Here is a 12,526-nt window from a genome sequence, read left to right as displayed (position 1 = left end):
ATGCTCCGACTTCAGAAATTGGTTTGAGGGTCTGTCTGTGTTGTTAGTGCTTGAGGCTGCTTCAGGTCAAGATCAGAGGAGGCTTCTTATTGCACTGTCCTAATGAATATAAAAAACTGGCTCCTTGTTTATCATGATCTAGTATCAGAATGCTCCAAAAAGATTCATTTACTGTTAGAAAAGCTAGATTTTTCCTCTGGTGGACATCCCTGCGGTTGATATATAACATTATTCATCAACAAAAACAACAAAATACCAGTTATATTATTTATTCAACAAGGTTGAATTGGCCCAACAGATTTGTCTTGTCTTTAACTCTATAAGCTTATCTCTTTATTTAAGACAAATGGCATTATACAGTTACATTGGTCTAATAAATCAAACTACACTGACAGCTAAAAAAAAAACACATTTTAATATAGATAATCATAAAACACAAAGAAAATAATCAATACGGATAAATTCTGATGGGCTCTTTTTTCAAACTTTTAATGTGCAATCTGTTCTGGAAAGATCCCCATGGTCTTGTAAATCTCTTTGAGAAGAAGCAGAGCTGTGTCTTCAGATTGCCTGAAATGAACAGAGGAGTTAATATCGCCTCAAATACAACATTTAATCAGAGCGGCAGAGCAACTGTGTTTCCAGAAAGGTTATGGTAAAACGTGCAGTAGGGAAAGGCTTCTGTACCAGTAGCAGAGATGACTTTGGAGAGCAAACAAGTACTCGTTGAAACTCTCGATGGGCTTCTCCTGCAGGACGTAATCAATGCGGCTTCCTCCGTTTAACAACCCGATCTTCACCTCAGGCTCCTCCTCCTTCTGTGGCTCCAGGCTCTCTTGGAGCTTATTTTCTGAAAAACATCCAGCATGCAGTCAAACAATCAGGAAATGACACAAAAACTAGAAAAAAGACACAAAATATAAACACCCACCCTCCTGAGCTTGCTTCTCTTGCTCTTCAATTTGATTGGCTACAATGGCCAGCTCAGCCTGAAGCTGAGCAGATGAGGTGTGAGCACGTGCAAAGTCGTTGAGCGTCTGCCACGCATTCTTCAGGGAGCTGATGAAGCCCTGCTTAAGGTCAGAGCCCATTCTGGTCAGACTCTCCTTCAGCTCTGCAACAAAAACCATCACAACCATCCCCATGAGAGGCACAGACTAAAGTGGAACTACAACCTAAACCCAGGGATTCAGCCTGATATCACACGTTACAAACAGAAATGGACAGTGTTGGTTGTAGCTGTAAAAAGGGTTTGATGTACCAAGATGGAGTCTTTTCCTTCCTTTGTGATGAGGGATCAAAACGGGCTTTAGGTCCAGCTCTGGTACGATCAGGGGCTCAATCCTGTATGCCACTGGGTCCAGCTGAAAGAAAGGGGATTCAGATATGGTCACAGGATAGAGACCAATTTAAAAATGGAGTTTGTTTGGGTATTTAACAGGACTCCAGATCATGTCAATAAAGGTCAGATATACAGACTGAAAGAGCTGCGTACTGGATGGTAAACATTGAAGAAGCCCTTGCACGTGGGCAGCTGGTAAGTCTCTTCAATCTTCTCCACACCCCGGACCGTCAAGAACATGCCAATTGGAGAACCCAGGGCAAAGAAATTGACCGGCTCAAAGTCGAGGGCTTTGTAAACCACGGATACCTGCAGCAGGACGGAACATGAAGTCATTCATCGTTAAAGGCCCAGACATGTTCAAAATCAAGCAGATCCTGATCCTCCTGTCTTCTTCACCTGCCCAGTGCCAACTTCAAAGTAGTTGTAGTTGACGTGGATGGAGGAGAACGCGTTACCACCTGGAGGGCTCTTCACAGAGGAATCAGTGCGTGCTTCAGCTGCTGCTGGGGGGACCCCCAGTGGAGGAACCTCCTGAGGCTCAGCTCTCTTTTCTCGGGCCGCCTGATGTGACAATGACATTAACACACACAGACACACAGAGGATGTCAGTTATCCCTGATCAGCCACAGGCCTCACCACTACCGCAGAGACAAACACACCTGCTTGTTCAGTCTTTCTTTGACAAACTTGGCGATCTTCTTCCTGGGACCAAGAGGGATTTTCATCTCTTTCAGGTCTTCAATTGTGCACATGAGCTGAATTGGGGTGCGATGGGGAAAAGGGAACAGCAAAGTTAAAAAAAAGAAAACATAATTCAAGCAAAACATGGAATTAGTTTCATGTGTTGACTACAGGCCAAGGCTGGTGACAGATTCCTCCAATTCATTCTGAAATAAAGGCTCACAGAAATTAAATGAATGAGTCCTCGACAGTGTTTCTGCTCTGAATCAGACTGTTGACACATTAAGGGCGTAACACATTTCTTTCTAGCCAAGCCTTTAGTCGTCTTGATGCTTGTCTGCAGCATCAAATTGATTTTAAATTGTTTTTATTGCCCTCTCTGTCTTTCTTATAGTTTTTGATTTTTTAATGTTCTGTTTTTATCAAGCTGTATCATTCTAAGATTGTCCGATGAAAAGGGCTTTATAAATAAAAAGTATTATTATTAAAAGTAGAGGTAGCATCTAAAGTACTGTGCCCAATAAGAAAAACTTCTGACTGATAGATGGTGCAACCAAAGCTGGTCAGGTGATGCAGAGGGGCATCTCAAAAAAACAGAAAATCATGACAGATAAATAAATGAATAAATCTGACAAATCTACTTGGTCATACTTTCCAGGCCTGTGAATAAAAAAAAAACGAGTGAGCTGTTTATGGGATGGATAGCGTGGCTCCGCCTTTTACCATTTTTGAAGCCATATCCCTGTCACAGCACTGCCATTCTGCTGCCAGAGCCTGCACATCTGAGTAACAAATTTGACTATTTTTTCTTTGGAGAGTCTAATCTCTTTTTGTCTTTTCTTCCTAATGTATTTTACTATTCCTGAAAAAACTACATCAGAACATCAGCTGTCAGTCATTGTCATATGTGAGGTCAAACCCAGTTTTAGCCTCTAATAACTACTGAAAAAGACACTTATAAAGAGGACTGAAACACAACGCAGCCCAATAACATCTTCATATCACCACAGCATAAGGGTGTAGAAACATTTCTATCAGGTGTTTTTACAATTTAAAGTTTGACCACAGCTCATCTGGAATGACTAGGGAGGCAGTTTTTGACTTATACTGCAACCAGTCACCAGGGGGAGCAGTTTATGTAGAGACCTCAATTTGAGGTGAGATAAGATCCTTCTTTCTTTTTTTTAGCAGTCTATGGTTTAAACACATCAAACTTGAAACACCTATTCCAGTTTCTTTCCTCATCTGGTCACCACAACAAGAGCAACTCTCTGTGGGTAACAACTCTGAGATCATCATTTTTTCTACACTCAGAAAAAGAGACTCAGTTTCCACTTCATCACGGTAACACCACCGCTAGTTTTCCTTCTTTTTCAAGTCCATTTTTTCTGCTTCCCCTGCCATGACCAAAGGCCCCTCTGCCTGGAATATCCCACCCTATGCATTTCATAGGCATTGTTTTGGATTTACAACACATAAACAAGGAAAACTGGAGATAAACTTACGTTTGATTTTAAATCCTAAGACCTCCTCAGCACATCGTTGTTATTTATTTCTCATCGATGAAATGATGTAACCTTGAATAAAAAACTCCCGTACAGAATCTCAGTTTGAGTTTTTATGCGTCACAAGGTTGAACTGAGATAAGCCGTACCACAATCACAGTCCATCTACACAGGCTGAGTGGTAAAGTGCTGTTTTATCCATCTTCCTCTCAGGATCAGACAGCTCTTAAGCTCAAGGATGGACTATCAGGAAGAACAAAACAGGGCCCAAACTGAAGTTTACTGAAGCCCTCCAGGACCTCTGATTATAGGTTATACTTCTGACTAGGGATGTAATAGTTCATCTACTACATCCATGTATTGATTTATATTGCTATGATCCGACAAAATCTATCTGTGCTCTGCAAGTTGGCCTTCCTCACAACATCTATGATCTAACATCGTTTTAAAAAGTAATAAATCGATTGTATGGATACCAGGAAATAATGCATTTGGTTTGACCACACACCCTCTATCTGCAGATTTTAAATGGAGGTGGGTTTTTTGCACTTTCAATGATAAAAATGATAAACATCACTTGATTCAGTCTGCCTGTCTGTGACATCATCACCACACGCTAGCAGACAACAAAACATAGCCTGGCAGGGGCTAATGGTAAACCTCCTGTTAATTCAACCTAAAGAGTTGGTTGCACTTAATTCAAACAAAATATGCATGCATTTTCCATCAACGGCTGTTTAACTGTTTGTTAATGTTAACAATAGGTTTATACCTGATTCCCTTACAAGAATAAACAGGTATCTAGGAAACTTCACCTGCACTGTCCAGTATACAGGTATTTATTTTATTTCACTGGTTGAATTTTTGGCTAAAAGAGTTACTGAATCAATTTCAACTCACTGAGTTGGTCTCAATTTACCAATATCGTCCTTGAATTGTATCAGCAACCATAAATCATGATACGGATCGTGACACCCAAACTTCTGACTTTGCAATAAGTTGTTAAGCTTTCATTCTCACAAAGGACTCTGAGTCGATTCGTTCATCATCAAAGGTGCTCTTGTACTCAGACAGGCCGAGATGTTCCAGCATGGCGGGCAGGTCCTTAAACTCCTCCCCTTCTTCTTCAACAGGTGAAGGAGCAGCAGTGTTATTATCCTGAAGAACAGGTGCTGCCACCTGATGAATAGGCAGAGCATTGGAACAGCAACATTATTGTTCAATTGATCTTTAAAGAAATATGCTAAAAGATATAAAAGTGTCATGATTAACTGTGACAAAACACATAGAGGAGAGAAAACATTCATATATTAAATTCTAATTTAATCTCATTGGTGTTTTAAATTCGTATTTTAAATGTTAAGCAGGAAAATAGTGCAATGTAGCTTTTTGTGTTAAATATTAACTGGTATCTGACCTCTTTGGCACCTCCGTTAGCAGCTGGTACGACAGGCGCAGCTACACAGCCGTTCTTCTGATTTGACAACAGATCAAAGAGAATCAGGGACCCTACAGGAGCAAAAAACAGACAAATCCAGTCCAGGAAAGGACAAAGCAATACAAAGCAACAGGGTTGTGAGAGCAAAGAGCAGTTAGCTACCTAAGCTGTGTCCTGACACTGACACATTTCCCTTAAAGTCTGGGTTCCTCTTCATGAACAACGCGTAGAGTCGGTTAATCTCTTGGGCAACTGTGTCCATGATGGTCTGGCAGTACGTGGGACTGTTGTAGAAGAGCACATCCAGCAAAGTCTCATTGGTAAAGTGACGTAAACGGCCGGTGCTGGGCAGAGTAATCTTCTTTATCCTCCTGAAACAAAGACAGAAAGAAAGGAGCCCATCAGTTCTTCACAGGTCAGCTGTCCTTTCCTTGGTGTTCAAACTCTGAGCTGCTCCCATTAGGTCTACGCTCAAAGTGCCACAAGCCACCAGCCACCAGCATGTTTATAAAAACTGCTCCCACAAACAATTAATATAAAAGTTTAAAACAAACTTAAACTCTTGGACCATCCTGGGTTTATGAGGATTTTTCCGCAACTGAACATTAATTGATGGTGCTCTATTAATTTATTTTCTAATGTTTTGGCTTTTGCAAACCAGGTGTGGACTAAAAAAGTAGAGCTGCACGATTTGGGGAAAAGGTGCGATTTGCGATTAGGTGGACAATATTGCGATTGCGATTGTGCTTGCGATTTAATAAAAAAAGTTGTGTCATGATGAGTCTACAGACTTGCTTGGTTATCATGGAGAAAAATCTGAATTGCATGTGCTGACATTGCGATTGCGATTGCGATATCCTCTTTTGCGATTACGTAATTGCGTGTGCTGACATTGCGATTGCGATTGCGATTGCGATAATCGTGCAGCCCTATAAAAAAGTCAACTTTATTGTTTATTTCAGTAAAAAGACACAAAACAAATAAAAGATTAGTCCTGTCTGTGTCTCCAATATCTACATATCTGTTTTTACGGTTTACCACACAGTCAACAAATCACAAAAACAAATGACAAACAGCAACAGGGCCCAAAAACAACAAACAAGAAAAAAAAAAAGAAGCAAAGTCGGTAAAAAAGGATAAATCCTCAGGAAAAAGGCTCCCTTCTAGATATATGCCTGATCATGATCCACACTTTAAAGTGAGATTATCAACACTAATATTACAGGTTACAGGTTATTTTAGATTACTACTTCTTGGCTTCCTGTGCGGGTCAGCCAGGACAGGATTGATTTACGGCACGTGTAGGTCTCTATGACAATACCACGCTGGCTGAAGTTAAGTAGAGAGAAGTGATAAAACACAGACGTCTGTTTTTTTTCTCTGCTGAAAACGATTTCTGTGATTAATTTTGTAGTGATGGTGGACACTGGAGCCTAACTGTCAGACAGAAAAAAGACAGAAGTGCAGAAGAAAGAGAAACCGTAGAGTGATGCAGACTGAGCTAAAGGCTAATTAGCCTTTAGCTCGGGCTGTACACACACACACACACACACACACACGCTCACACATGCACACAGTCTGGTCTAAGCCTGGAGGGAGTAACAAAGTTATTCTGTGAACCAGGGATGCAAACAATTAATTGCTTATCAATTAATTGTTGAAAAGAAATTACTGAATTAAAATAAATTAATTGCAATTGATACAATCACAGACAGCTGCTGTGTAAAGAACTGCTAAGCCTGAAAAAACTCAAACAACACTCCTATTATCTGTGTTTGGCTGTTTGATTGCAATAAGTCCGAAGAGGGTAGGAGGTAAGAACAGCTGGGTTGGTTAAGCTCATTTTATAGGAGTGTATGACAGATTTATAAAGACTTGTTGCCATTGTTAGCATCCAGGGTTGGTTTAAGCCTGCCCCTACTTGCCTGTCCACCCCTGTAGCATCCCCATGTAGAGCTGTGTGCCACTGGACGGGCAGGAACTCCACTCTGCTGATGGCTTTTTTGTCCAGTGACGCTTTAAAGTGACTGCTCAGCAGCTTCAGCGATACGCTTCGAAAGTCATCCACTGAAAGCACAAAAACGCACAAAGATGTACGGTTCACTGGATACAGATATCACTCTGTAGGGTTTACCTATAGAAGGTGTGACTGAGTGGTGCTTACCACACTCAACCATGCTCCTGAACCTCAGGTCACACACTGGACCGATTCCATGGACCATGAACACAAGATGATCCACTTTGGGTAGCTCACCTGAAAAAGGTGAACAGACTTACTGACTGATCTACAGACAGTTATTTCCAAGCTGTTCAACTCTATGATCACATTCAGTTGTCTTTATAAAAACGTATACATACACTTCGCGTACAGATCTTGATCACATACTTGATTTCATACAATTTATACAAGGGAAGTAAAAGCTTCTAGGTGAGTCTGTATTATTAGGGATTCATTTACCATCATGCACTTCATCATGGTCATCATCGATTCCCCTTTTTACCACCCGAGGCCTGGTCTGTCCATCCTGAGTTGTTCCCCACTCATCGGGCAGGGAAGAGGGCTGAAACTGCACGATCACCTACAAACAGAAGTCAATAGATCAGACATAGCTGAAGAATCACAAGAGCACAACCTACTGGTGTACAAACAGAGTTACCTTTGGATTGTGCATGACAATGGTCTCTCCAGAGGGGAACTCCAGTCTACGGTGCCACTGGTTGGTAGACACAGCTTTCTTATATTCTGCCTGAGGTGAAGACAACAGTATAATGACAGTAAACATACACAGTGTAATAATAAGAGAAAAAATCATGGGGATTCTAACAACTAACTAATAATAGTCATGAAAGGTAATAACACAAAACCAGGGGGGGAGAGAGTTAATGTTTGGTTCTATGCAGCAAATCTCAGATCCTTTGTCTACCGTCCTGACAAAAGTGTTTCTGTGTTGTTAATCTAGCTGGTTAACTTTCGCTGGACTTCACAATGTCCAATTACTCACCCCTATCCAATAACTCACTGAAATACACAGAGGATCTGTGGATCAAAGCAATGATTCTTTATAACAAAACTAAAGCTTCGTCTATGAATGTGTAGTTCCTGTCACTACTGGAACTACCAGGAACTAATGGTTACAATGACTCGTTGTTTGCATAGTCTCCGCAGAGGCTTGAGATCCTGTGGATATTATGCAAATTGGGAAAGCGACACGATGAAAAAAAAGATAATGTAATTGCAATACACCACCAGACCTGTGCAGAGCAGTGAGACAACAACCAAGGCCAAACCTAATTCATACATAAAGTGTGAGTGCCGCGCTGCGTGAGTGCCGCGCTGCATGAGTGCCGCGCTGTGCAGTACCCCAGTTTTGGGGCATGCGCCAGTTCACAATGGATGCATCTCTAGAGCGCCGCACATAGCAGGGGAGCGCCCAAAGCAGCTGGATACCCGAGATCACAAGATCACAGGAGAACCACATGTTCCTCCAGAAATCGCTCCATGACAATGTGCTTTCATGGTGAGTTCGCAGATGACTCTGTGATTGTGTTACTTCTTAGGGACGATGAACATGATCATGGCCCAGTGGTATCTGACTTTGTTGTGTAAATGTGAGCGTGTCCAAAACTAAGGAGATGATTGTTGATTAGTAGCAGAATTGCTGGCACAACACTTAATGATCTGACCATGTTGTATTAGAGGCAAACTCTGAAGAAGGCCCAGTCAGTCCTTGACTATCAGAGTCACCCCCTGCATGCTGAGGTCAGGTTGCTTCCATCAGGCCGCAGACACTGTGTTCCAAAATGCAAAACGAATAGAATGAGGAATTCTTTGGTTCCAGCAGCCATTGTGTTGCTGAATAACTCCCTGTAATGTTGGTGCTGTATTCACTGCTTTTTACTGTATTTATTGTTGCTATGTTGTCTGTGTGTTACTGCTGGCTGTAGAACAAATTGCCTCTTGGGGATAATAAAGTTTACCTTGACCTTACCTTGACCTTGATTCATTAGTATGTGTAACTCACCTGGCCCTCCCTAAACTTCTGCACCTTCAGTCCATGCCTTCTCCTTTCTGTTGGTGACCTTATAGAGAGGATGTGTTGTGTTGTATAGAATTATTAAGTTTTTCATTTATAAGATTAACTTTCCTTGTCCAGAAGGTCTGATTTTGTCTGGATCTGACCTGCTGAATACTTCAGGCCCTGTGCCAGAGACACAGTTTTGATGAACAAGGATGAGATTTACGATCTGGAGCCAGAACATGGAGCTGTATTTGAAAGGACCGAATGCTCTGATAGTTATTGTGTCTGGTTTCCTGTTTGGTACAATCTGCTCTGCAGACATTGACGTGTTTCTGCAGCGCTCTCCGGCAAAAATTGACTAGTAGCGAAACAGCCTCGCTCAGCTGTTGGTGATCGGGGCGCCGACAGGCCATGCTGTGTGAATGTAATGATCAACTAGCGGCGTTGTGCGCGGCGTTGTGCGCGGCGTTGTGCGCGGCGTTGTGCGCGGCGTTGTGCGCGGCGTTGTGCGCGGCGTTGTGCGCGGCGTTGTGCGCGGCGTTGTGCGCGGCGCTCACTCTTTATGTGTGAATTGGGAGTTAGTCACATCTGTGAACAGAGAGGGAAATATTAACACTGTGGGTATTACACCAGACAGAAGCCCACATAGGCAGACCCCGCTCCAATAGTTCCTGGAACTTCCTGGAAAGCTTTTTCCTCAGACAGGACTGTTTAAGGGGTACGTTTTCTACCCCACTTCATCTCTTACTGTTTGCAATGAACCACTGAACCTTACCAAAGATCATTTCGGGTCAGGCTGATCGAGAGGGGTCTGGTTTCTGAGACTCTAAACTTTGGAACCCTTTTTGAATGTAATTTCAGGACAATCGGTTTCCTGTTAATTGAAATTGTGCCCCTACAGATTCCACTGTGCCAGCCGATGCACAACTTCAGAAAATTTTGACCCAAATAAACTCTGCAACAAAAAGAGATGACTCATAAATACATCATGTTTGTGGTCAAGTACCTCAAGCTTCTCACTAAATTCTTCTGAATATGGAATGAAGCGACTGTCTGAATCCCCTTTGTAGAACCAAGAGCAGCGCCGGACCTCTGTGGGCTCCTCCCCCCAGTACACTGCAGTCCTTATCCGGTCATAAAGCTGCACGTCGTAGCGCCCTCCATCTGTTCGCACAATCACATTCTCTGGGTCTGGTTGTACTAGACAAACAAAAAGCCCACATTAAAGCAAATCAAACTAGAATGAGTTCACCTAAAACTAAGAAAAAAGTGAAGCTCAACATTAGAAAGCCAGCTCTAACTGATCTCGGTGATCACACAGTTAAGATTTAAGTTTTACATAACATTTCATTAGCTTTCCAAATTTCTCACCTTTATTAATTTATGTGATACTGGTTCCAGGGTACTGGTAAAACTACATCTATCTTCCATTTTTACACTTAGCTGTTCAACACCAACAAGTCACGCTGTGTTTCTGTGAGCTGTTTAAGTCAGATAGAGGAATTGAAACCAAGCCTATTGCTAATGAAACTAAACTTAATCATGTCATTTTTTAACAAGTGAACTTCAATTACATAACAGCATTGATAATGACTAAAAACTTAACTTTGAGTCACACGGAGTAGTAATGGAATGAGTATAACATTTTTGAAAATAATAAATAAATAAATAAAAATCTTAAAAACCTGAGTTATATGTCTCCTCCAGCTGAAGGGAGTCAATAAAACTGAAAGGAAGCCAAACACTCTTTGACTCCACTTGTTTGCAGTAGAACCAGTGAGGCTGAACAGCCTCATAAACACTGTAGTTGTATTGCATCATGGGACCAGCAGGAACTAATGCGCCAGCAGATGTTGGTGGAGGTGGAAGGACTGTCTGCATCTGTGTCTGAGGAGCCTGGAAAGAGATGAAGAGTCCTGATGACAACGTCCTCTTCATAATGAGTCATTTACTAAACAGAAGGAGTCAGACAAGCACAACCCAGTCACAGATGAGCTTACCTTTGCGTATGTCGACTCTGTCAGCAGGGGTGTGTGTGGCATAGAGCTCAGAGAGTATGGATTCTGTTGAGGTATGTCTGATGGGTGCAGGACCTCTGGCGCTGGAATATAAGGACGTGCTTTGCTGGAAGTTGAGGTGTGCCTGTATGGATTGTGACCCTGTGGCTGCAACTGTGGTGGTGGGGGGGTCATTGTGGTAGGTTGAGAGGTGGGACATCCCATATTGCTCTGGTAAACTGTGCTGCCAAATGTTGAAGGAGCAGGATTCATTAGTGCTCTTGTTGTCTGTTGGATCAGTGCTGTGCTGAGGCTGCTTGGGACAGACACCTGATCAACTGTTGTTGGTCCTGATGACAGGGCAGGGGGTGGGCATGGTAACTGACCGATGGATGCAAATGGATCTACACTGGTTACCGGGCTGGTAAAGTAGTTAAATGTTGAGGGGGCGGATCCATTTTCAGAGGTCTGACCAAGAAAGCTGTCTTCTTCTCCAACATCAGTGGAATCATCTAATGAATGAGAACAGAGAAAACATTGTTGGACTCTAAGAGAGTAACGCTTTAGCCCTCGTTAGGTGATGTTTGCTCGAAGCCATCAGTGGACGTGGGGATGTAAGTATACACATGCAGCCTCAACAACACTTGATCTGACTGGGTTTTATAATCACTCTCCCACTTTCCCGTCAGATAGGCGAACATGTTTATTAGTACTTGCTGCAAACGAGAAACTGAAACTGCTGTCGTAAACTCAACTGTTATTTAGGTAAATGCTTTCCTTCCTCTATACCACAGTAAATCGTAAATCTAAACTCCATAACTCAGTGTTCTGACATGTCTTTCTGTCAGACACTCTGACACACTGTTATCCTGTCCCCTATCTGCCTACTAGCTATGTCTACTAAGACCAGCGCTAATGTTAACTGTACACTTTCCACCTCCAGTATTTCCTGATCCAGTAACTTTGTTAAAATGACTCACCTCCTGAAAACCCTGCCGGAACAGTGGTCTGACTCACTGGTAAGAAGGGAAGATTGAAGTTAAATTCCGGCGTGTCGCTGAATAATAAATTAGCGCTGGAGTTCTGGGCATTATTATTTCTCCTATCTGCCATTTTCCTCTCAGTTACACGTAGCCACTACCGGAGCAAGAGGGAAGCACTCGGTCCCCAACATCCTTCACAGCGCCTCTACTACAATGATCTCTAAGCGTGTACGGTAGCCTACATGGTTCAAAATGTCGGTCCACATGGCATACAGATCTACTAAACCCACGCACATGATTTGACCTCGCAGTTGTAACTGTTGCCCCCTACAGGCCCCCAAAAGACACGAAACATTATACATATGTATCGGCCGTAAGTTAACAGCATACAAAGATATTGCTAGATGGAACATTTTATATGGTGGAGATATAGGAGCAATGCCGTAACAGATAAGTTCAATAAAAAAGGACATAAAATAAAGAATATATAAATAACATTGAGAATAAATCTGGAAATTTTGTTCTGACTGTTCATGGACATCACAGTGTTGAACAATT

At 42.2% G+C, this 12,526-nt stretch overlaps 1 protein-coding gene across 1 annotated transcript; it reads right to left on the bottom strand.

Moving 5' to 3' along the window:
- Window positions 1-238: 238 nt before the first annotated feature.
- Window positions 239-12,165, bottom strand: sec23ip (SEC23 interacting protein). Its single transcript, XM_074675349.1, has 18 exons — window positions 11,966-12,165; window positions 10,989-11,497; window positions 10,674-10,884; window positions 9,995-10,188; window positions 7,627-7,716; window positions 7,428-7,548; window positions 7,134-7,223; window positions 6,895-7,036; window positions 5,132-5,340; window positions 4,949-5,040; window positions 4,552-4,710; window positions 2,005-2,100; window positions 1,742-1,906; window positions 1,496-1,651; window positions 1,262-1,364; window positions 932-1,114; window positions 688-850; window positions 239-570 (listed from the first exon to the last, which is right to left on the bottom strand). Exons 1-18 carry the CDS (start codon window positions 12,096-12,098, stop codon window positions 489-491), a joined length of 2,898 nt encoding a protein of 965 aa, XP_074531450.1. The 5' UTR covers window positions 12,099-12,165; the 3' UTR covers window positions 239-488.
- Window positions 12,166-12,526: the final 361 nt, after the last annotated feature.

Source organism: Halichoeres trimaculatus, unplaced genomic scaffold, assembly GCF_033239565.1.
Source record: "Halichoeres trimaculatus isolate MK-OKI-2021-1 unplaced genomic scaffold, fHalTri1.1 fHalTri1_scaffold_8, whole genome shotgun sequence".
NCBI classification, from domain to species: domain Eukaryota; kingdom Metazoa; phylum Chordata; class Actinopteri; order Labriformes; family Labridae; genus Halichoeres; species Halichoeres trimaculatus.
The sequence above is the reverse complement of the archived record's forward strand: the minus strand, read 5'-3'. Positions and strand labels throughout refer to the sequence as shown.